General features: G+C 36.7%; 2 protein-coding genes across 6 annotated transcripts in view; both read right to left on the reverse strand.

Moving 5' to 3' along the window:
- LOC107754270 (mediator of RNA polymerase II transcription subunit 30-like) overlaps positions 1-18,246 on the reverse strand; it is a 22,675-nt gene extending 4,429 nt beyond the window's left edge. The window contains exons 1-4 of one of the 5 annotated variants that reach the window (XM_016570656.1): positions 18,157-18,246; positions 17,564-17,778; positions 15,778-15,936; positions 8,438-8,545 (exon numbers count right to left, since the gene is read on the reverse strand). In XM_016570656.1, the coding sequence (XP_016426142.1) occupies positions 8,438-8,545; positions 15,778-15,936; positions 17,564-17,716 (420 nt within the window). In that variant the 5' untranslated portion in view covers positions 17,717-17,778; positions 18,157-18,246. Of the gene's footprint in view, positions 1-8,437; positions 8,546-15,777; positions 15,937-16,018; positions 16,257-16,611; positions 16,699-17,563; positions 17,802-18,156 lie in introns of those variants that run through there. The other 4 variants (XM_016570654.1, XM_016570655.1, XM_016570657.1 and 1 more) reach the window with 4 other exon arrangements.
- A 1,590-nt stretch (positions 18,247-19,836) lies between these two features.
- LOC107754284 (zinc transporter 8-like) overlaps positions 19,837-24,440 on the reverse strand; it is a gene marked incomplete at its 5' end in the record, with an annotated part of 17,493 nt that continues 12,889 nt past the window's right edge. The window contains 7 exons of the mRNA XM_016570677.1: positions 19,837-20,928; positions 21,056-21,190; positions 22,102-22,207; positions 22,438-22,693; positions 22,850-23,003; positions 23,730-23,876; positions 23,983-24,131. Coding sequence (XP_016426163.1) covers positions 20,783-20,928; positions 21,056-21,190; positions 22,102-22,207; positions 22,438-22,693; positions 22,850-23,003; positions 23,730-23,876; positions 23,983-24,131 — 1,093 coding nt within the window. The remainder of the gene's footprint in view (positions 20,929-21,055; positions 21,191-22,101; positions 22,208-22,437; positions 22,694-22,849; positions 23,004-23,729; positions 23,877-23,982; positions 24,132-24,440) is intronic.

Below are 24,440 nucleotides of genomic sequence, written 5' to 3' on the forward strand. Positions count from 1 at the left end.
AAAAACTGGTAAAACTAGTTACAATAATCAGCTTTGACAATTCTTGAGTGGCATAAGTTATTCTATTTTTAAATAACAGCTGTATATTGAGATGTGGTGGAAATGACATTTGTTCATTGCAGGTTGGAAAAAATGTAAAATATTAACAATTTCTCTTGTAATCTAAGTTTGTCCTCTTACAGACCTTAAAACTAGACAAATTATTTAAACTTATGAGACTGTGTTACGTGACTTTTGAACAAGTTTTTTTTATTCAACTTCACAAGGATAAAAGTGCCCCTAGTTGAAGAAACGCCCTTAAACATGTAAGAGCCAGAGAACGCGAGGCAGTGAGAAGATTTGTGCGTGCGCTCATCCGAAGCGCACAAACCCGCGCCTCAGAACGCGCGCAGATATTAAGCTCGCTCTGAAGTATTGTGTTTAAATTGACAAATTCACACAAAAATTATGTCAAAATGCCCGTCTTGGTATGTATCCCATAGCAGACATAGCCGGCTGAACGTACTGTATCAGTCATCTTTAATTTATACAGTCAAATATGCAGTGCTGTTTTACATTGCATTACTTTATTCAATTTCTGTACCTAAAAACTAATGTTAGACCTACCTAAAAAAAAAACTGAAAATCACTGTTTATTTTATTTGTATCTTTACTCTATTGTATTTATTTGTGCTGTTGCTTGTAGTTAGATAGATTATTCTTATTTTCTTTATTCCTATTTGACAGTATAGTTTTTCCCTAAACATAGCACATACCGAACCGTACCGAAACCGTGACTCTAAAACCGTTATACAAACCGAACCGTGAGTAAGTTGAACCGTTCCACCCCTAATACTCGAGCAAGTTTTTTATATTTACTTGTTTAACATGTGACAGCAATTCAACACAAAAAGCAAGCTGATAAAGTCAAGATGTTTAGCTGTTTTTCGACCAAACTGAAAGGGGAATAAATGTGATACAAGCCACTTTGTGGTATGATTGCTGGTGTTGTACTGGACACAGCAGGCTAGAAACAGCGAGAGGTTCTCTGGCCAAAAACACCTTGTTAAAGGAAATGTCTAGAGGAAAATGTCATTCAAATTGACACTCTTTATAACAGTTCTGTGCAGAAAAGCATCTCTGAAGCTTCATGGTGTTGGACCACAGCAGAAGAATAATGCGCTTATACAATCCCACCTCATGTCAATGGTACAAGCTGCTGGTGGTGTATTAGTACAGGAACCCTTAAATACAAACAGTGCTCTATTTAGATGCTGTAGTGTATGGGCATTGTTACTGACCATCTGTATCCCTATATAGCCACAGTCTACCCATTTGAAATGAATAGCCTACTTCCACTGGGACAATGCACCATGTCACAAAGCATTCATCATCTCCACCTTGTTCTATTGTGGGAATAGCCTGTGACTTCAGCTTGTTCCAATGACCACACGGTCCCCTGATCTCAATCCAATAGAGCACCTTTGGGGTGAACTTAAATGAGAGGTTCATGCAGCCTGTAAATGGGCAGAGGCTGTGTGATTGTATTAAGTTAACCTGGCTAGAACCGCTGAGGAATTTTCCAGCATGGTCTGCTGAATCCTTGCCACAAACAATTCAGACAGCTCTGGAGGCAAAGCAGTGTGCTGATCTGTACTACACAGGTGTACCTAACAATGGACATTGAGATATAGCTAGTGATACATGTATTTAAAGGGATAGTTCACCCAAAAATGAAAAATTGATGTTTATCTGCTTACCCCCAGGGCATCCAAGATGTAGGTGACTTTGTTTCTTCAGTAGAACACATATTGCAGAACACCGTTGCAGTCTATCAGTCGTATAATGCATGGCAATGGTAACAAAATCTATGAGAGTAAAAAAAACATGCACAGACAAATCCAAATTAAACCCTGCGGCTCGTGACGACACATTGATGTCCTAAGACACGAAACGATCGGTTTGTGCCAGAAACCGAACAGTATTTATATAATTTTTTACCTCTAATACACCACTATGTCCAACTGTCTTTGGGCGCGCGCACGGCATCCAGTGCGTGAGGTGTGTACGCGCTCTGGCGTAGTTTACGTTAATGGGTGTGTTGATATCCAGCCGAAGAGCCTAAAGCCCAAATCACAATTCAAAATGTTGTCAGTCCAATCGGGACAAACCTCTTGCTTTAAAATGAAAATGATGTCATCATTTGCTCACCCTCATGTCGCTGGAAAAACATTATCTTTTTCCATGTGAAGCATAAAATTATTAGTAATTATGAAAATGTCAAGGCTGTTCTTTTTCATCAAAATTTTTTAAAAGTAAATAAATATAATAGTAACACTTTTTAAAAAGTGATGTAATGTGTAGCCATACTAGCCAAGTGTACCATACTCGAAATTTGTGCTCTGCATTTAACCCATCCAAGTGCGCACACACAGCAATGAGTAGTGAACACACACACACACACACACCGTGAACACACACCCGGAGCACTGGGCAGCCATTTTTTGCTGCGGCGCCTGGGGAGCGGTTGGGGGTTCAGTGCCTTGCTCAAGGGTCTCACCTCAGTCGTGCTATTGAAGATGGAAGAGAGCATTGGTCATTCACTCCCCCCTCCTACAATCCCTGCCGGTACCAAGACTCGAACCGCAAACTTTGGGTCTCTAACCATTAGGCCATGACTGCCCTATTTAAGGTTTGACAAGAAGTTTTTATTTGTTAACATTAGTTAAGTACAATAACATGAAGTTATTGTTATTGTTAAGTGTCACCTATATATACAGTATATATATATATATATATATATATACATACATACATACATACATACATACGTGTGTGTGTGTGTATAATTTTTTTTTTTTTAATAAATTAAATTAAATGAATGAATGAATGAAGTAGGTACATTTCCCTAAACAGATGTCTTTTCTGTGCATTAGACAATTAGTGCATTATCTTGTAGAGTAAATGATGTGGACAGTGTGTTCTTTTGGCATTAATGCCGCTGCTGAACATCCAAAAATTGAACTAGCTTCATCAGCTGTTTATTCTGATCAAAGCTGAAGCCAGATGGCCCCTCTGTGTGTTACATGAGAAGACTGCTGATGGCAAGAATGCGGTAAATGATGAGTGACAGAAATCTACCAAAAAAAAAAAAAAACACTTCAACTGCCCTTCAACAAAATTCCTTTAGACATGTTTACAATTCAAGCAGAAAAGATACCAAAGTCTTTGAAAGACAGCTAAAAATACAACTAGATGTTTACATTTTCTGAAAAAAGTCGCCTACAGAACATGATGCTTGTACAAAGGTCTTCATCACTTTCCAAAGGCACCATGGACCCCTTGGTGTACAGAGCAAAGACCCCCTGTTACATATTGTATAAAAGTGAGTGTTGCATTTCAAGCCTCACCTATAACAGAATGAACACTGTGCCGTATTATACATGGCACAACCAATAAAAATCTTTAACATTCAAATTCTGTTGAGGTTAAATGCACTTAGATTCCAGAGACCACAAAGTTGTACATAATAATAGTAATAAACTAATTATAGTATTAATAATACAAAGTAAGCATAATAGTAAATAATAGTATTTAAGTTTTTAAGTATTTAAGCATAAAATAAATAGTAACAATTCTAATTAATTTAAAAGTTTGTTTACATAATATATGTGTGTGTGTGTGTGTGCTATTTATATGTATACATCAATACACACACATATATGTATGCATTTAAGAAATATATGTAATATATATTTATATTTATATATAAGAAAAATCATATATAAATATGAATAATGATACTTACTTTACCGTGCACCACAAATGAACCAACATGTACTGTAAACCTCTTTTCCTACATCCACTTAGGAGAACAAGCAGCAGTAAAGAGAGACTGTTTGTGAAATGTCAAAGTATTGAAGGTTGTCTCCATTGATCACTGCTCTGCTCCCCAACATTTTTCAATCTTGCAACACCAGACCGCTGTCAGCCTGCAGTATTGATTTTGCTGTTTATTGTTACTTCGTTTACAGTGCTTGTATCAACCCTTCATGACCATTCCCTGCCCACTCCATCTGCGACTATAAACACAGATACGTACGTAGGCTGTCTACTGTATTAACATAAACCGATCTAGTTGCAAATTATTTGCAAATGATCTCCGTTCCTCTCTCAAACGTCTCATTATTTTTGTGCCACTAGAGCAATTCATAAACAAGAACCTAAACTCAATTAAACACACAATGTTCAGGTTGAAAAGTTCATCAGATCTTCAAAGGAACGTTTCGGTTTTGAGCTAAACTGTGTGCTGTGTGTGAGCGCTGCGACTGGGACAAGTGGGAGTATAAAGGATTGATGGAGAAACGAAACAGAGAGGAACTAAAGCCCCAACCCAATGTGATGAGACCGAGATGCCGGGGGAGGGAGGAGATCGCCATAGATCAGAGGTGAAGGACGAGAGGGATGAAAGAAAGATGGCACCCACTTGGGGAATGATTGATGCAATGGAATGTATTAGAGAAACCACAGTATGTCAAACGTTAATGCGAGCTGAAGTGTTTTCATGTTATCAGTTTGTAATCCTTAAATAAGGCAGTACTGAATTTCAGACTTAAATAAGGCATGTCCCTTCACAAAGATTATAAAAATATGCACAATGCATCTTGAAAACAAGACATGTTGTTTGTTTGTTTTTTGTTTTGGTTTGCATAAAGAAAACATATTAACTACTACATTATTTGAATATTGATGAATATTGATATTTTCATGAATAATTAAGCATATCACCTTTCCAGAGTCCAGAGAGGATCGTTTTTATTACTGTATTAAAGTAATGAGAATGAGATTATTCTGCATTTGGGAGATTGCGACTAGTGCTACAATGCAGAAAATTGTTAATGCTCCTAAAAATATGCTTCATTTTCTTTATGCAAAAACACACAATGGTCCTAAAGGCATTGTTAAAACAAGAGAAAGCTTTCTTTAAAGAAAGGATTGTGCGATTCCCAATCAGGCATGTCCCTGCATCCCTTTTTTACAGCAGGCTCTTTCATCTCTTCTCAGACTGTCAGGGGCTTACTGCATCTGGCTCCAATGAGCGCTTCCCAGGCAGCATAAAGGAGAAATGAGCAATAGAGATCTTTCAGGGAAAGTGTAGCAGTAATTCCATTTTAAAGCCTAAAGTGAGAAAGATGTCATTTTAGCCTCTGCTCTTATGGGAGAAAAGGGAAAACTCTGGATTTGGCTGAGGAGACAAAAAGGGTTCGTTTTGAAACTGAATCACATTCCCTCATGGGTAGTAGGCCAAGAAAAGTACAAATACAAGACAAATCAGAGCAGTGTCAGTTCATATTTGAGCACTGATTTATGGAGGGTTAATCTGTATAATCCGATCAATGATAATGCAAAGATATTTTAGTAACTGAGAATGAGCTCCAAATTTCTAAATAAATATGGGCCTGTTTTTCACACAAAGCTATCGTATAGCTTCAGAAGACATCTTGAAGACAAAATGAGGGTGAGTTAAGGATGTCAAAATGTTCCTTTTTGAGTGAACTGTCTCTTTAAGAAGCTCCATAATCCTCTTTTCCTTTTTCTGTTGTTTGGGTTTAAACCAACATTAGACTGTTAGACCTTCCAGACCTCGAGTGGCTTTAATTTGTTGTTTAAATGTTACATTAACAATCTTAATTAACAATCAAAAAACAAATTATTCGTATACTAGTACAAAGTAATAATAGGAAAACAAACAGCAATTGCTTAACCTGAAGCACAAAGAAGCACTGCAAACTGTTTTCTATTTTCGGCGTGTCCCTTTTTTCCATGCCCCAAGCATGCTGGGCCTTCCTCCCTGACCCCATGTGCACCAATTAAAGGGCCTCTAGCCGGTAAACCTGTTCTAATGGATGACATATGAACTGACTAATCATGTGGAGAATTGAGTGCCTCCTGCGAGCATGTGTGTGTGTGTGTGTGTGTGTGTGTGTGTGTGTGTGTGTGTGTGTGTACGGGGAGGACGGTCTTCTCTGAACCGCCTCATTATGGTTCCGACGTGTTTGTTTATCAGAGCACAGCTCCACCACAGCCCCTCAGCCCCAGCCCTGCTCCAGAGATAACGGTAAACGCCCGTGCCGCAGCCTCCGCCGCAGCCTCTGCCGTTGTTGATTACGCTCACGGTATCTGCCTTCTGAGAGGCCTATTTGAAATTACAAACATTCTCCTCTCACATTTCTCACTTTCTCATTTGAATAAAGAGGACAGACGGGGTAATTAAGAGGGTATTTAAAAAAAACATTGAAAAGGGGGACAAGTGAGGAAGAAAGAGTGCAAAAGTGAGGGAGGAAAAAAAGAGAGTGGTGGAGAATAAATGAGAGCAGCCATCTCTCCAAGGCCTTTTTAATGGACTGTGACAGGAATTTATTAACAGTTAGAGCAGTGTTCAATCAAAGCGCCTGCCCAGATGAGTTGACAGTGCCTCGACTACAGTGGACCTTTGGATGGCCTCACACATCTGTGGGGCCCTAAGGGGCCCCAGGGACTCTCACACCAAAGCAGTTAGAGAGTCAAGAAGAGGGGAGGGATGACAGGCTTGAAGTAAATTATCCTCTTGAGTCAGATGATGAATATTTCGGACCTGCATTTGTTTACATTGATGGCTTTTTTTGCACTCTCTTTCCACTCTAAATTGCACCAAAATTTCTGTGCGACTAAAATACGATTACACCTCAAGAGATGTTGGCGTTAGGAAAAAAAGCCAAAACTGTTCTGTTACGCCACTAATGAAAGGTACAATAAAACTCTGCAGAACACATACAAGATGTGTGAAGACAGATCGGTCATTGTGATGAAGGCCGCTTTAGATTGCAGGAGCAGTATTCAGCTGGGGCCCTGACAAACACCAATTACCCCAGTCGACAGATAACGAGAGCAGGGTGATCATTCAGTGACGGGACGTCCCATAAAGCAGCGGGGCATTACCATACTCGTGCTATACATCTCTCCACCACTTCACCAACTTGTTGGAGCTCCAACAGTGATGAAAGATTCACTAAATCAAGCCTGAGCTCCATTGGCACGGAAAACGACGGCACTTAATCAACAGGACAATGGCATGACTCTATTAAAATGCGCAACCTAGCCTACAATGGGATGAGTCAGACAGACGCTCTCCATTATGTTTCAACAAACTGACCTGAGTGCTAATTTTCAATCATGCATGGCCTCATTACTTTCATGCATACATCCATTTGTTCGTTCAAGCTGATGTCTATCTTCCGGTTCATCCATGACTCCATTCATTACTATAACATTCTCTGCATTCATCCGTCTATCTGTCCTTCCATCATCCTTCATACCTCATCTTTCTATAGATCCTGTGCATATGCATAACATTTTTATAGATAGATTAAGATTTAGATAGATAGATAGATAGATAGATAGACCATCAATTCATCCATTGATCCAGGCTTTCCCAAACTGGAGTTGATGAAAAGCTGAAATAAACTATTTCAAAACAAAAACAATCAAAATAAACAATTCCTAAAAAAAACATTAAACATTTTATTTGTTTACTTGCATGTCATGTGACTATTAGCCAACATTAAAGATCCTTGAACACACAAATGCTGCACAGGCAGATGACGGAGAGCTGTAACACATCTGCTCTCCACATTCTGACGCAACCTTGACCTCCCCTGAGTCTGACATCCTTCATTCCCCCAACATGGTCACCTCATCCAGCGTGTTATTTGCAGCCAGCTATTTGGCCAGCAAAAAGCTCCAGGGCCCTTGTCGCATTAGCATTTCCACACCAACTGCCTTTCATGAGCATGCTGCAGTTTTTAAATAAGGCAGACTCAATGGCAGAGAGGAGCTCAGAAAAAAATCTGATCATTTTGCTTTTACTGCAAGAAAGTCATGAAATTCTTGGTAGAGAGTCATCAGTTGTTGTTTTTTACTATGGCTTCATTATGCAAGTGAATATGGCAGACATCTCATTGCTTGACACTGTAAACAGATCTCTGCAGGCAGTGAAGTGGCCTGTTTTGAGTTTATATACTGTGCAGTACACTACAGTTTAGGGTCGGTAAAATTTTTGTAATGTTTTTCGATGAATAGAAAGTTCAACAGAACAACATTTATTTGAAAGAATGTTTTGTAATAATGTAAAAGTCTTTACTGTCACTTTTGATCAACTTGATGCATCCTTGCTGAATACAAGTATTAATGTGTATATGTAGTTATATGTGTAGTTGCAATGTATATATACTGCCAATAATTTTGTATTTTGTTTAAAATGTATTATTTTAACATTTGATGTAGGAGTGTTCCTGTGTCAATGGGGTCTGATTCACAGAGAATGCATGTCCTCATAAATGTATACCTTAAACACAACGTTAAGTTGCTTTGGATAAAAGCATCTGTCAAATATAAAATGTCCAAAAAATAAGGTTCTAACCTTATTTACTTCCAGTACTTCTCTTCTCTCTTCGCTGGTTGCACGCATTTGATTGGCCATTCGGTCATCCAGTTTAGAACTCTCATCCTCTACATACGGGATAAGTTGCTGAAAAAGAAAGACAGAATAAAATTACCACATAGTGACTTTTTGATTACTTCACTGTTATGCACTCATTTTTGTGTTTGCCACTGATAGCACCACAGGAACACACGCTCAGTTCCAATCCCTTCACTAGCAACTATCCTGAGGTGTGACGTCAAAAGCAGCAGCCAGGGAAAATATAAAGCCTATTTCACACTTCAAAAAACAATCAGGCTCTGGTTAAACATCTACTAAATGATGTTTGTTAATTGTCATTAAATGCACAGATATTTTAAAGAAGCAGTCAATAGTGAAAGATGCTTTTTGGTTTAGATGGTGTAGTTACGGCCATCTACCAGCAGGCTATCCAGCCAAAACCCTGACCCTATTCTGTGAACAACAATAAAAAAGAGTCAGGGGATTTGCCCACCCTTTTTGCAAATCAAAAAACTTAGCCAATTAGAAAGGCAGTGACTGAAGAGATGGAATAGTTTGATTCAGATGCATAAGTTATAATCTCCTACGGCACATTTAAAGCAACTGCACTTTTTCTTTTTTTACCTTGAAATATCAGTTTCTGATGGTACACTGATTTCTAATAAGGAGAATGGCTTCTGTTTCTTTCTCACACTGCTCCCCAAACGTCTGTTCTGAGAGTATGTAAGTTTGGTGAGCAGATATGAAATTCTGCAAAAAGGGGCGGACTGCTTTACGGCAGCCACAAATTCACATGTATAGCTATCCACTGTAACACAGTGATATACACTCACCGTCCACGTTATAAGGTACACCTGTTCAACTGCTCGTTAACACAAATATCTAATCAGCCAATTGCATGCCAGCAACTTAGAGGAGTGGAGAATGACCAGACTGGTTCGAGTTCATAGAAAGTCAACAGTAACTCAAATAACCACTCATTATAACCAAGGTTTACAGAAGAGCATCTCTGAATGCACGTCAAACCTTGAAGCAGATGGGCTAAAGTGGCAGAAGACCACACTGGGTGCCACTCCTGTCAGCTAAGAACAGGAAACTGAGGCTCACCAAAATTGGCCAACAGAAAAAGATTGGATAAAAGCTTGCCTGGTCTGATGAAAGTTTTGAAGACAAAAAGGGGTCCAACCTGGTACTAGCAAGGTGTACCTAATAATCATAAAGTGGCCGGTGAGTGCATTTAAGTCAAAAATTCCACTCATTTAACCGTAGGGAACTAAAATATACAAAACTGCATACAAAAAAAAATTAAAGAAAGAAAAATAAAATTCCTGATCATCTTCTAACAAATTTTGAATCAGTTAATGATTTTTTAAATCACTTTTTCTATCCAAAGAGTCTTGCAATCCTATTATTACAAGGCCAGTCTCACTGGAAAAACCTCGGTTTAAGTGCCCTGCTCAAGGGCACAATGATGACAGTACACGAATTGCCCCGCTTGTGAGGTTTAAACTTGCAAACCTTTAGATTACAAACATAGATATTCAATCACTGAGCTACCACAAACCACAAGTCATGGCTACAAAGGTACAGCAATGATTTATTTATTTTTAATGCTCAACTGTAGATGAATGAGGTACCTTTCAAATTTCACCTGTATAAATCAGGGTCACTACACAAGACTCAGGTATTTATTTGATTATTTACTTGCCACAAGTAATCTGATGCCTTCCTGACATCTTGGATTAAAAATGAATGAAAAAGATATGGTAGTATTTGTGAACAGAAACATCAATTTTGATAGTGGGTTTATCTCTAGGCAGTTTAAAAATGAGCGCCCTGAACTAGGGTTAAGCTGGGCCATTATCCAAAGCTATATGTGAAAGCCTGAAAAATAATCACAAAAAGCATCCGAGCACAAAAACTACCATGGTTTGAATCCAATTTCATGCAAACATTTACTGTTGTGATCTATTGTCTAAACAACACAAGAGCTTAAGATATGAGATTGTAAAGTTAAACAACCGGGTGAAGCCCCAGTAATGGATTATTGCATAATTCAAAAGCCTTAAACAGAGAAATCAGATCTTAGGTCTTAGGTCCTAAATTTTGTAACATAACAGCCATCTGTTATTTTGCCTAAATAAATCACTCAACAGGCACTGCCCTTTGGCTTTCAAATTCAACTTCACAAATTGTCTGAGCCCTCTCAACAGCCTTGGACAGGGTTACAGTAAAAGCAGACCGTCAGATCCACCATCAAATAAATCTCATTCACCTTTGGTACGGCTTTGTTTCCCTCAATTTACCGCAGAACAATGGTTTAAGTTCTATCCACATGTGCTTTCTGTTAAAGTGTCTCATTCTTTTCGTGAGGTTCTATCATTCTGTGACCTTGCCAAACAGACAGCGGTCTCACAGCTCTGCTGGCACCGGATCATGATCTCCTCGCTTTAACATCACAGTGACACCTGCTGGTGTTCTGGATGAGCAATCAGTGCATGCAAGTGAAGAAAAATGCCCTCATTTCTGCATAGACAGTGGTTTTCTCATAACGGGCATAAAAACAAATTCTAACTCACTCATTAAAAATAGCTGCATTTAAATGTTATTATTATTATTAATAAAGTTCAGATACTCTAGTATATTCTTTAATTCTGTAAACATCCGAGAACTTTGAGTTCAAGAACTACTTAAGTAATATAACACCTAGTCCTATCGTGCCAACTTCAATTGGAAACGACTGGAAAAACTTTTTTCAAGACTTTTATTGTTATTGTGTAACTGACTATTAATGAGTTTTTAGTGTGACAACATATCATTACAATGAAAAATAAACTGGAGGACAATAGCACATGAATAGCTGACAAGAAATACTTTTAGGAAGTTGATATTGACAAGAAATACTTGTTGACATGTCCTGTGGTGACATGCTATACTTCTTTTCAAACTATTTTATAGCATTTCACCAATTCATTTATTATGCATGCAGCTCATATTATGAGGCTTATGAGGAATATACTGAGGAACATTTGGACTTTTAAGACCATTTAAACAGAATTAGTGGAGGTTAAAAGGTCAAAGGTAAAATGTCAAATGTAGTTATATTACCTAAAATATACAAATTCCCTTATTAATATACATTTCAAAACCGTGATAAAACATGTAATGCATCAACAACCCCATTACAAGTTAATATATTTTATAAATCTAAAGATCTACACTACCAATAAGTTTGGGGTCTGTAAGATTTTTCAATGTTTTTGAAAGTCTCTTATGCTTACCAAGGCTGCATTTATTTGATAAAAAATACAGTAAAGCTGTAATACTGTGAAATATTATTATGATATAAAATAATTATTATTTCATACACAAATGTATGGTTGCTCTCTTGAAGAGGGTTGCTACAAAAAATCCTTAGATCCTTCAATCATATTTTCAAATGTATTTTATTCCTATGATGGCAAAGCTGAATTTTCAGCAGCCATTACTCCATTACTGATTTGGTGCTCAAGATTATTATTATTATTATTATTATTATTATTATTATTATTATTATTATTATTATTATTATTATTATTATTATTATTATTATATATACTAATTATTAATTATTATTATTACTTTGAGTTCAAGAACTACTTAAGTAATATAACACCTAGTCCTATCGTGCCAACTTCAATTGGAAACGACTGGAAAAACTTTTTTCAAGACTTTTATTGTTATTGTGTAACTGACTATTAATGAGTTTTTAGTGTGACAACATATCATTACAATGAAAAATAAACTGGAGGACAATAGCACATGAATAGCTGACAAGAAATACTTTTAGGAAGTTGATATTGACAAGAAATACTTGTTGACATGTCCTGTGGTGACATGCTATACTTCTTTTCAAACTATTTTATAGCATTTCACCAATTCATTTATTATGCATGCAGCTCATATTATGAGGCTTATGAGGAATATACTGAGGAACATTTGGACTTTTAAGACCATTTAAACAGAATTAGTGGAGGTTAAAAGGTCAAAGGTAAAATGTCAAATGTAGTTATATTACCTAAAATATACAAATTCCCTTATTAATATACATTTCAAAACCGTGATAAAACATGTAATGCATCAACAACCCCATTACAAGTTAATATATTTTATAAATCTAAAGATCTACACTACCAATAAGTTTGGGGTCTGTAAGATTTTTCAATGTTTTTGAAAGTCTCTTATGCTTACCAAGGCTGCATTTATTTGATAAAAAATACAGTAAAGCTGTAATACTGTGAAATATTATTATGATATAAAATAATTATTATTTCATACACAAATGTATGGTTGCTCTCTTGAAGAGGGTTGCTACAAAAAATCCTTAGATCCTTCAATCATATTTTCAAATGTATTTTATTCCTATGATGGCAAAGCTGAATTTTCAGCAGCCATTACTCCATTACTGATTTGGTGCTCAAGATTATTATTATTATTATTATTATTATTATTATATATAATAATTATTAATTATTATTATTATTATTATTATTAATGCAGCATAATATTTTTATGGAAAGCCTGATACATTTTTTCCTCAAAATTCTTTCAAAAAATCTTTTGAAAAAAAAATCCTTTGTAACAATATAAAAATCTTTACTGTCACTTGATCAATTTAACACCTCCTTGCTGAGAAGTATTAATTTCTTTAAAAAATATATAACTGATCCCAAACTTTTGAACAGTAGTGTAAGTCTGCCCTTTTCCCTTGTTATTTCTTTTCGTCAAACTTTAACACAAAAACAGCAGTGCAAAGGTAACCAATGAACAGCTTAAATGATCTATAATTTCAGCAGCAACAGGAAAATCAAGTCCCACATTCTGAATCACTCATATTTCATGGGTCTGCGGTTTACAGAACAGACCTTACAAGCTTTAGGCTGTCACATGCCAGCAGAAAAGCAAGAAGGAAAAATCTGATCATATGAAATGCAAAGGAGGGAGAGAGAAAAGCCCCTGGCAGGTTCGTCAAGGAAGTGAATGCATCAAACCACAGGCGGGTGACCGGCCCAGCAGAGAGAGAAAAGGCACAAGCCGTAGCTCGAGGACTGATTTAATTAGCTTTGCACACTTTAGGTCCGAAGTCCGAATTTTTAGAAAAGAACAAGAACCAATAGAATTTCTGAACCAAACTCACATTGAGTTTCAAAGGAAGTACCCACCTGTCGGCAACAAGTGGAGCAAGAAAGAGCCAGCTAGTTAATATAACGCGGACAACACATTACTCAAAGTCCAGACACTAAAAGATGGATGTGCTCTGCCAGCTGCCTGAAAACAATGATTCAGTGAGGTTCACTCGGGTTGATTACATTGAAGTGGATGGAAAAAGTGAGGTGGTAAATGAAATGACATGGCTATTTCGTTTGCGTTGTGCAGGAAATTCCACCGTTGGGAGCCGGTGATTGCCTGGGTTGGAAAATGCTGACATGAGGGACTTCACCAGCTGTTCATTACAGAGCGCCGCAGCTAATTAGCAAGGTGATGAGGTAATGCCACTGGCTCCATTATAGCACTTCCTGTTTGGAGAGAAAGCGCAACAGGAGCTAAAGAGAACACCTGAAATCCAAAAAGACCAGGCTGAGCCATAATAAATATCCTGTTAGCACAGAAGCACTTCTGTTAATGAGGAGAAAGAACCTGAATTTCCAACTCTCAAGGCTGTTGTTCATACCCTCCAGTTAAAGCAACTGCAGATCTAATGACTTTATTCCACCGCTCTTTTCAATAAAAGAAAAATGATTGCACGAATGATGCTTAAATGACTCAACAGACCAGCTGTGCATTCGATCCAACTCTAAAGGGCTTAATTTGCTCTCATAAAAATTTGAGTCTTAATTCCTGAGGGCCAAATTATGTCTAAATCACAGCAAGACTTCATGTTTCATATGTACCTGTGATTCATGACTCAAGGCAAAATTAGAGGATATATATCCTTTCTTCTCGATTTGAACATTATATTTTATTCCAGATGTTTCCAGAAGTCATAACAGCAGTGCTTCAGAAGATCTGAAAAACATTCAAGCTCTTGTAGAGCTTGTACTTTGCAAGTCCAGACATTACTTCAATGAGCTCTTAGGGTGACCAAACTGAGTCAGTGGGAATCTCAGTTGGACTCAATCACTAGATCACTTCAATGCTAATAGGAAGCCAAGCTGACAATGTGATTCAAGGATCTTTCCTCTGCTGGAAATTGAAAGCTAGCACTCACAAGGTGCAGTAATTAAAACATTCGCAGGTGAGTATATGTTATGGATGGACAGAATTCCCTCAAGTACGAGATAAAATGAACACACTCTTAAATATTCACTCAAACTACACTTTTAAGTTATCAACCACTTGTAATATAATTAGGCTAATACTTTTGAGAAATTTGTTTAAAAAAGATGCACACACATACGAGACGCTTCAATCATGTCAGTGGCCTAGAAAAAGCTGTTTTATTCTATATAGGCCAGTGTTTATCAACCTTTTTGATTCAAAGACCCCCCATTGTCCAAAACAATATTTAAAGGCCCCATGATGACTTTTCCAGTTGTTTGTGACTTGTTAAGAAATAAAGACAAGGATTTTTAGAAATATTTTACACACATTTTCTACTTAATATACATTATTTTTAACTTTAAAAAAATGTATGTTTAATGCTCATGTAGTTTTACGATTTTATTTACATGACCGGGTCTAGGAATGACTTTTAAAATGAAGCCACGACATATATATCCAGGTTTTTCAAGACAATGGTAAACCTGGTTCTTCAAAGAAAAAAAAAGTTATCGAGATGGAGCGAGATTTTGCGAGATTTGTGAGATTTCACGAGAAGTTCCTGTGTACCACATATGCAAAGTGTGTGGCTCAGTGCTTAGCAAAGAAAGTTTTTAGGTGGAAACAGTAGGATTGTTTAAACAAATATTTTACTTGAATTTTGTTTTCAATATAAATAACTGCATTCTGTGAGCTTACATGGGATATATTGGTACTACCTGGTTCTTCAAAGGAAACAAAAAGTTGTAGAGGGGGGGGAATATAAACATAATAAATAAAATAACTGCAGATCTAAATGACTTTATTTCACTGCTCTCTTTGATAAAAGAAAAGAGACTGCATGAATGACTGGCTTATACAACTCAACACACCAGCTTGAGTAAAGTAAATATCTTGATTTTTAAATTAAAAAGATAGGTTCCATATTCAGAATCGAATTACTTAATAACATAAAAAAAGTTAAATGTAAGTCTGTTTCGTTTAAACTAGACTGGACTGTGATATAGATAGCATAATCTCACCTCAGGAGGGATGGGGTCCAGGCCAGCACAATTTTCATTGCATTTGTCATAGACGAGACGGAGCTTGCGGAAAAGAACGGAGAGCATCCGCAAGTGCTCCTGCAGTTTCCCCAACCGGTCCTGATGAGTGTTAGGATGATAGGTGACTCCATTCGGCAGCTGAGTGAGAAGACAGGGAGAAAGAGAGTCAGCAGAGTAAGTTTTCATCTGTGGATGGATGCTTTTGAGGGGATGAATTTACCTGCATGTTTCTCAGCAGCTGAAAGATCTCCATGGTTCGTAAGACGATGTCCTGCACCGTCTCCTGTCCGATCCGACAGAGCGAGGCTGTGTTCACATCCCGAGCTGCCTGAGCCTGTTGCCCAGGGAACTGGGCCAGAGGAGGGGTTGTCATGGGGACGGTGGGATGTGGGCACTGATGGCTGGGTGGCTATTTGGTGGGACCCTATGGCATGTCTGTTAACAATATATGTTCATGACTGTATAAGAGAGAGAGAGAGTATTGGCATGTTAACTGAACCATACACCTAAAACATATAAACATAAACCAAACATCACATTTTAGCATTATATAGTCAAATTATAAACAATAAATAAAAAAACAATAACATACAAAAGCAAATGAAAACACATAATAATAGTCGTAACAGAATAAACATTTAGATACAACAAAATCTATTATTTAGCTCTACATTGAGCTACTATTATCAAAGCTTGAATGTCTAACGAAGCTGGACAAACAGCAACTATCAGCCATAACATGTATGTAACAGAAACACAGAAAATGTTTTTCGTCTAAATATATGTAAACATTAACAGCGTTTAAATAAATACCTTGTTAGTGCTGTTGACAAGACGTCATGTTTTCCGTGCTGTGTTCTCGTCTGAGTCAGCCCTCGCGAGATTTCACGAGAAGTCACCGCGTCTCACATATGTAAAGTGTGTGGCTCAGTGCTTAGCAAAGAACAATTTTTGATGGAAACAGTATGTTTGTTTAAACAAATATTGTACTTGAATTTTGTTTTCAATACAAATATCTATATTCTACAGGCTAATATGGGATATATTGTTACTAAATGTATAGTGGAAATGCGAGTACGCTTTTTAGCTGAAGGTGCAGTGCGCCATCTAGCGTTCACTAATATTTTACATATAGTTTTGCATTTTTGTTTTATTTTATTATGTATGCCACATTTAAAAATCCTAGTGCTTCTTAAAAATGGTCATCTGCTATCTACAGTCCTGTAATATGATTTGGATTAAATAAAACTGTGAAACTGTATGTGTCTGTTTACATCTGAAGAAACTGTCAATGCATCATTGGAAATTAAAAGATTAAAGTTACATAATGATCTCAAATCATTGGTTCATGACAGAAAAACAAAGATAGATCTTCATACTGAATCAATTTGTGTGATTTTAAACAACAACTGAAAACGAATCAATGAGAACTTCAGACTCCCTGTGATCAATAACAATGATTTCACTTGAGTTCAAGTCTGTTTTGTAGACATGCTCTTTTGCTTGTGTCTATTTATATGCCTAATAATCCTACATATCCTTTTTCAATATCAAAGAAGATGATTCCATATAATTTAAGGTAATTTGGGGTCTGTGTGGCTTTCAGAGACGTAGGTCTTTCATTGTAAACCGGAGTGATCTTGTTCCTCTCACTAGAGAACATGCACTTACTCCATTCGGCAGCTGAGTGAGAAGACAGGGAGAAAGAGAGTCAGCAGAGTAAGTTTTCATCTGTGGATGGATGCTTTTGAGGGGATGAATTTACCTGCATGTTTCTCAGCAGCTGAAAGATCTCCATGGTTCGTAAGACGATGTCCTGCACCGTCTCCTGTCCGATCCGACAGAGCGAGGCTGTGTTCACATCCCGAGCTGCCTGAGCCTGTTGCCCAGGGAACTGGGCCAGAGGAGGGGTTGTCATGGGGACGGTGGGATGTGGGCACTGATGGCTGGGTGGCTATTTGGTGGGACCCTATGGCATGTCTGTTAACAATATATGTTCATGACTGTATAAGAGAGAGAGAGAGTATTGGCATGTTAACTGAACCATACACCTAAAACATATAAACATAAACCAAACATCACATTTTAGCATTATATAGTCAAATTATAAACAATAAATAAAAAAACAATAACATACAAAAGCAAATGAAAACACATAATAATAGTCGTAACAGAATAAACATTTAGATACAACAAAATCTATTATTTAGCTCTACATTGAGCTACTATTATCAAAGCTTGAATGTCTAACGAAGCTGGACAAACAGCAACTATCAGCCATAACATGTATGTAACAGAAACACAGAAAATGTTTTTCGTCTAAATATATGTAAACATTAACAGCGTTTAAATAAATACCTTGTTAGTGCTGTTGACAAGACGTCATGTTTTCCGTGCTGTGTTCTCGTCTGAGTCAGCCCTCGCGAGATTTCACGAGAAGTCACCGCGTCTCACATATGTAAAGTGTGTGGCTCAGTGCTTAGCAAAGAACAATTTTTGATGGAAACAGTATGTTTGTTTAAACAAATATTGTACTTGAATTTTGTTTTCAATACAAATATCTATATTCTACAGGCTAATATGGGATATATTGTTACTAAATGTATAGTGGAAATGCGAGTACGCTTTTTAGCTGAAGGTGCAGTGCGCCATCTAGCGTTCACTAATATTTTACATATAGTTTTGCATTTTTGTTTTATTTTATTATGTATGCCACATTTAAAAATCCTAGTGCTTCTTAAAAATGGTCATCTGCTATCTACAGTCCTGTAATATGATTTGGATTAAATAAAACTGTGAAACTGTATGTGTCTGTTTACATCTGAAGAAACTGTCAATGCATCATTGGAAATTAAAAGATTAAAGTTACATAATGATCTCAAATCATTGGTTCATGACAGAAAAACAAAGATAGATCTTCATACTGAATCAATTTGTGTGATTTTAAACAACAACTGAAAACGAATCAATGAGAACTTCAGACTCCCTGTGATCAATAACAATGATTTCACTTGAGTTCAAGTCTGTTTTGTAGACATGCTCTTTTGCTTGTGTCTATTTATATGCCTAATAATCCTACATATCCTTTTTCAATATCAAAGAAGATGATTCCATATAATTTAAGGTAATTTGGGGTCTGTGTGGCTTTCAGAGACGTAGGTCTTTCATTGTAAACCGGAGTGATCTTGTTCCTCTCACTAGAGAACATGCACTTACACAACAGTTTGCTGATTACTCTTCTTATTCACAGTGTGTAAAGCCACACAGGGACTCCCACTTCAAAAGGGCTTTTCTCTCTATATTTTGATTATTAGCATGGCTTGATTTTCTATCCTCATCCAGTGGACTATAAGAGGATTAGACCATGGATGAGCAGGAGGTACAATGAGATACAGTATTTCACTTAAAAGAGAATGAAAACAAGAGAGCGAGAGATAGCAATGGCGCAAATTAAGCTGCTTGTTCTTTTGATGGGCATTCCTTTGAATAATACATCCAACAAGGGAATTACGAGATGGAAAACAACATTTGTGTAGAACCCTGTTCTAGATTTGATTTAAATTCTCTGTTTATTATATGTAAAAGTATCTAATGGAAGAATAAGAGAGTTTGTTTGGAAGATCCTTAAACATGGAATATCTCATCCATCAATTTAAGAGTATAAACGAAGATCACCAGGTAAGTGACACAAAACACAAAAGTTTTTTGACAGTAGACAAAGTTGTAACGTTGTACATTCATCAGTTTAATTATGAGTGATAAAAACATGCCAAAGATGCTTCTGTAAGGCAAATACATCAAACTGTACACTACCAACAAATACAAACATACTTTTCCATTTTAATATTCACTTTTGAATATATATTTTTACTCGATATAGGAATATGGGTAACACTTTACAATAAATTCCCTTTTAGATAACTACATTAACATAAACAATAAAAATCATTCAATGTTAATTTCAACATTTCCTAATACATTATTAAAATGTATTATCCGTTAATAACCTACTACTTAATAGACCCAAGTTAACATGAGCTTACAATGATCAGTTGTGTTTTTTAACAAATAACAAATATTCATTTTTAGCTATAACAAATATTAATGAACACTGTAACTGCACTGCTTATTGTTAGTAACTCTTGTAACTAATGGAATCTTATTGTAAAGTGTTACCATAATATGAATATTCAGTCTTTGCTCTAGGAGTGTAAAACATAACATTGGAAATGGGACAAAATTACTGATCAGTCCTGTAGTAATAAAAGAAATGAAAAGATCTCTCAGCGTTACAGAAATAAGAACGAAAAAGAATGAAAAGAAACAAATAAACAAACCTAAGATCAGCAAGAAGATGAACGTACTTTTGATTTGTGGTAATTATCCATTTAAATAAGGGATGGTTCAAAGAGTACAGTACATTGCACCAGTACAGTAGTCCTGTTTGCTGATTACAAAAAATAAACATATGAATGAAAAAAAGTAAATCGACTGAACAAATAATGTTATTGCATGACTATTCAAATTTATTTTCATTGCTAAAGTACCTTCTTACCTGGCTCAGTGAATTAGATTTGCCACATTTCAACAAGTTATTTTCCTGACAGATCTATTCACAACAAATTCTTCTTAAAGGGATAGTTCACCCAAAATGAAAAATTCAGGTATTTAAACTCACCTTCATGCCGTTCCAAACCTGTATGACTTACTTTCTTTTACAGAACACAAAAGAAGAACAATGGGGTCCGAACAACTTTCATGAGTAAATTTAAAAAATAAGAGCAATCATACAGGTGAGAAAATAATGGCAGAATTTTCATTTTTGGGTGACCATCCCTTTAAATCCAAATTAGTGAAAAAACACACAAGAACAGAGGTGTCTGCAATCCAAAAAGACCTGATTTTGAAAATAAAACTTGTGAAATTATTATCTTTTGTCCCTTTGGACCAGGGCCATTCTTTGATATAAAAGTCTCTGGTTGTTTCACTTTGTGGGGTCTTGACAGAGGCTACAGTCAGCCCTTTGGTCCGCCTGATGCTCCAGTTGAATGGTTACTGAATGGAAACTGTATGAGGTGAAACAGGTCTGGGTCATTTCTCTCAACACCGCCTGTGGCTCTACGGTATCATCTAAAGAGTTCAAAATGAACCAGACGGTTATAAACTCATGGCTAGGATGAATATTTCAGATATATGTTTTTGCTTTAGGTTATGCAAATAAATGCCAAAAGATTCCATATGGAGTTAAAAGTGTTACCTATAGCCACATGAGCAGAGAGCACAGCCTGGTTCATTGTCAAGGCCCAGATGTGAAGGTTGTGCACAGCTTTGACACCCTTTACTCTGAGCAGTCGTTCCCTCACCTCATTATAGTTCACACCAGCCGGCGTACCTGTGGAGGAGAAACACTGAGGCTGAGGAGTTCCTAATTAAAATCTTCATGTTCCAAGAAATGTTTTAATGAGGATAAGATGAAAAATGAAACAACCTTCCATAGAATGCCTAGTGGCCAATTAAACAGCTTGTATTTATTTATAGATACTTATATTTAAGACTTCAATTAATTTGCCAGTCACAAGTTTTGACAGACCTACTTATTCATCATTATTTCTACATTCTAAATTAAGAATAATAGTTAACTCATCAAAACTGAAATTGCACGATGGAAGTATGACAATTTTGTGGTGACCAGAAATTTAGAAATTAAACTAATCAAAACTATCTTTTACAGCGGTTAATTCAGGTCCTAGAATTTGACTGATGACGTTTCACTGTTTTAATCGCTCAGTTTGTCCGTGTTTGCATGTTCCCATTAGCAATGAAGATGAGTGGCTCTTTCTTAAAGGTTAAATCATACATCACCTGGAGGTGGTGAGAAGAGACTGAGTGAGTGATTAATCAACCATTTGCTCAAATTATTCGTTCAAAAACACTGATTCATTCAGAAACAAAACCAGTGACGGTCATAATATGTGAGTCACTGAATCATTCACTCAACCAGGAACAAAATCAGTGACATCATTATGAGTGATTCAGTCATTCACGTAACTGATTCCCTCAAAAACACTGATTCATTCAGGAACAGAACACCACTATTGCAGATTCACAGACATAACAGATTCTCTTTTAGCTTCTTATGGGACTATTTTCATTGGAAGAACTAAAATAGACATCCTTTGTCTGTAAACTTGTGACGTAAACATATTTATAAGCTTTTTTAAAGTCACCACTCTTTACCTAAATTACAGCTCTATGATTTCTGAAGCATAACTGAAACAGCAAAAAAAAACAAGACATTTTTACCTTCCATTAAGACAATAATAATGTCCCTCATGATGGTGAGTGTGGTTCCCAGGACAGATAGAGAAAACAGGAAGGTGCAGATGGGATCTGCAATTTTATATTCGGGCTATAAAAAGAAAAGAAATCAGTTTTTCATTAGTATTATGCCATCAAAAGTGGATCTATACTTATCATTATCTGCCACACTATTACATTAAAATGCATTCAGACAACACTAGTATTCCCTCATAACAAACAGCTACTGGTTAAGCCAATGTTACTTTTACATTAAATACTGCTGGTTCATCAGTTAGGACTCATCAGACCTAAGAATTTAAACTGCTAATAATCTCTTACCTTAAAAAAGATGACGAGGGCACTGACAAGCACACTGACACTCTGTAGAAGGTCTCCAATAACATGCACAAATGCTGCCCTGACGCTAGCATTAGCTTGTTGTCTTTTACCAGACCCATGCTTCTCGACGTCATAATGATTAGCGTTAGAATTGCTGTGGCCGTTTTTCTTCCTATGGTCGTGACTGTGGCCGTGGCCACCGCTCAGACCACCGTGACTATGGCCATGACCTGACTGATGCAGAGTGAAGGCCATTCTGCACAGAGAAGGACAGACAGAAGGTCAGCTTTCACAGCAAATAACGATTTTGTTCAAATGCCATAGATTAGTTAGTTATTAGATTAGGGCTATTAATAGTGTGCAGATATATTCCGAAATAAAACCGCATTGCTCAGTGAGGTTTTTGCCTTACATAATGTTGGCCAGTACAGCACAGCCAGAAGTAATGAGCATGACTGTGCCCTCAATAGTGAAGTCATCATGAATGAGCCGTTCCACTGCCAGATACACCAGCACACCAGTCACCAGCCAAATGGTGAAGACAGATAGCAGAGCACCCAAGATTTCTGAAAATACCCAGTAGTATTTAAGTAGATGAAATTACAACTGTACTTCGTATAGTTCACTAGCATACATCAAGAATATATAAGAAGTACTATGAATACACTACTGTTCAAATATTTGGGGTAAGATTTTTAAATACTTTTGAAAGAGGTCTCTTATGCTCACCAAGGCTGCATTTATTTGATAAAAAATACAGAAAAAAAATTGTGTAATATTATTAAAATTTAAAATAACTATTTTGAACTGTCATATTAAAAAGTAATTTATTCTTGTGATGGCAAAGCTGAATTTTCAGCAGCCATTACTCCAATCTTCAGTGTCACAAGATCCTTCAGGAATTATTCTATGCTGTTTTGGTGCTTAAGTAGCATTTCATATTACTAGCAATATTAAAAATGGTTGTCATGCATAATATTTTTTTGTGGAAAAATTATTTGGTCAGGATTCTTTAATGAAAAAAAGTTAAAAAGAGCAATTTATTTGAAACAGAAATATTTTTAACATATTAAATGTCTTTACTGTCACTTTTGATCAATTTAATGTCTTAAATAAATAAATTACTAATCCCAAACTTTTGAATGGTAGTGTATTTACTTTTTTCTTTCTTTTTTTTTTCTTTCTTTTTTTTGTATATATAGTGTACTGTTTTAAAAATAGTACTATTTAAAAATCCATCCAGGAGTTTTGAGCCACATGACAACAATTTACTGTTCTACAAGTCCAGTCACCTGCTCGATGCCAGCCATAATTGAGAGTGCGTGTAGCAGGTCTGGACGACAGCCACAACGAGCACAAACTGATGATGAAGCTGGTGAGGTCCACAAGCAGGTGTGCGGCATCTGTCATCACTGCCAGACTCCCAGCAAAATACCCACCTGTACACAGACCAGACAGCAGCGCATATTTACCAGCAATCCTTTGAGTGTGCAAAAACAAGTATGGCAGCCAATTTGCAGCCAATCAGCAGTATGGGTCACACACCTAAGATCTCGCCCACCATGAAGACCAGACACACTACTGAAACAATGTATAAGCGTTTCTTGGCAAGCTTTTTTTCACGCTCTCGGTCCTCCATGGCACGGCTGTTATCGTGACAGTGCTTACTATCCTTCATCTCACCTGAGGACATACTAGAACAGTAGAAGAAACAGTCATAAACTTAAAGGGGTCATATGATGCGATTTCAATTTTTCCTTTCTCTTTGGAGTGTTACAAGCTCTTGGTGCATAAAGAAGATCTGTAAAGTTGCAAAGACTAAAGTCTCAATTCCAAAGAGATATTCTTTATAGAAGTTAAGAGTCAACCACGCCTACCTAAAACGGCTCGTTCTAACACACCCCACATGTCTACGTCACGATGTGAGAAGATTTGCATAACGCCGCCCAAACGTTCACGCAAAGAAAGAAGGCGTAACTTATATTCTCGCTGTAGTATTGTTG

Source organism: Sinocyclocheilus rhinocerous, unplaced genomic scaffold, assembly GCF_001515625.1.
Source record: "Sinocyclocheilus rhinocerous isolate Xijiao unplaced genomic scaffold, SAMN03320098_v1.1 scaffold262, whole genome shotgun sequence".
NCBI classification, from domain to species: domain Eukaryota; kingdom Metazoa; phylum Chordata; class Actinopteri; order Cypriniformes; family Cyprinidae; genus Sinocyclocheilus; species Sinocyclocheilus rhinocerous.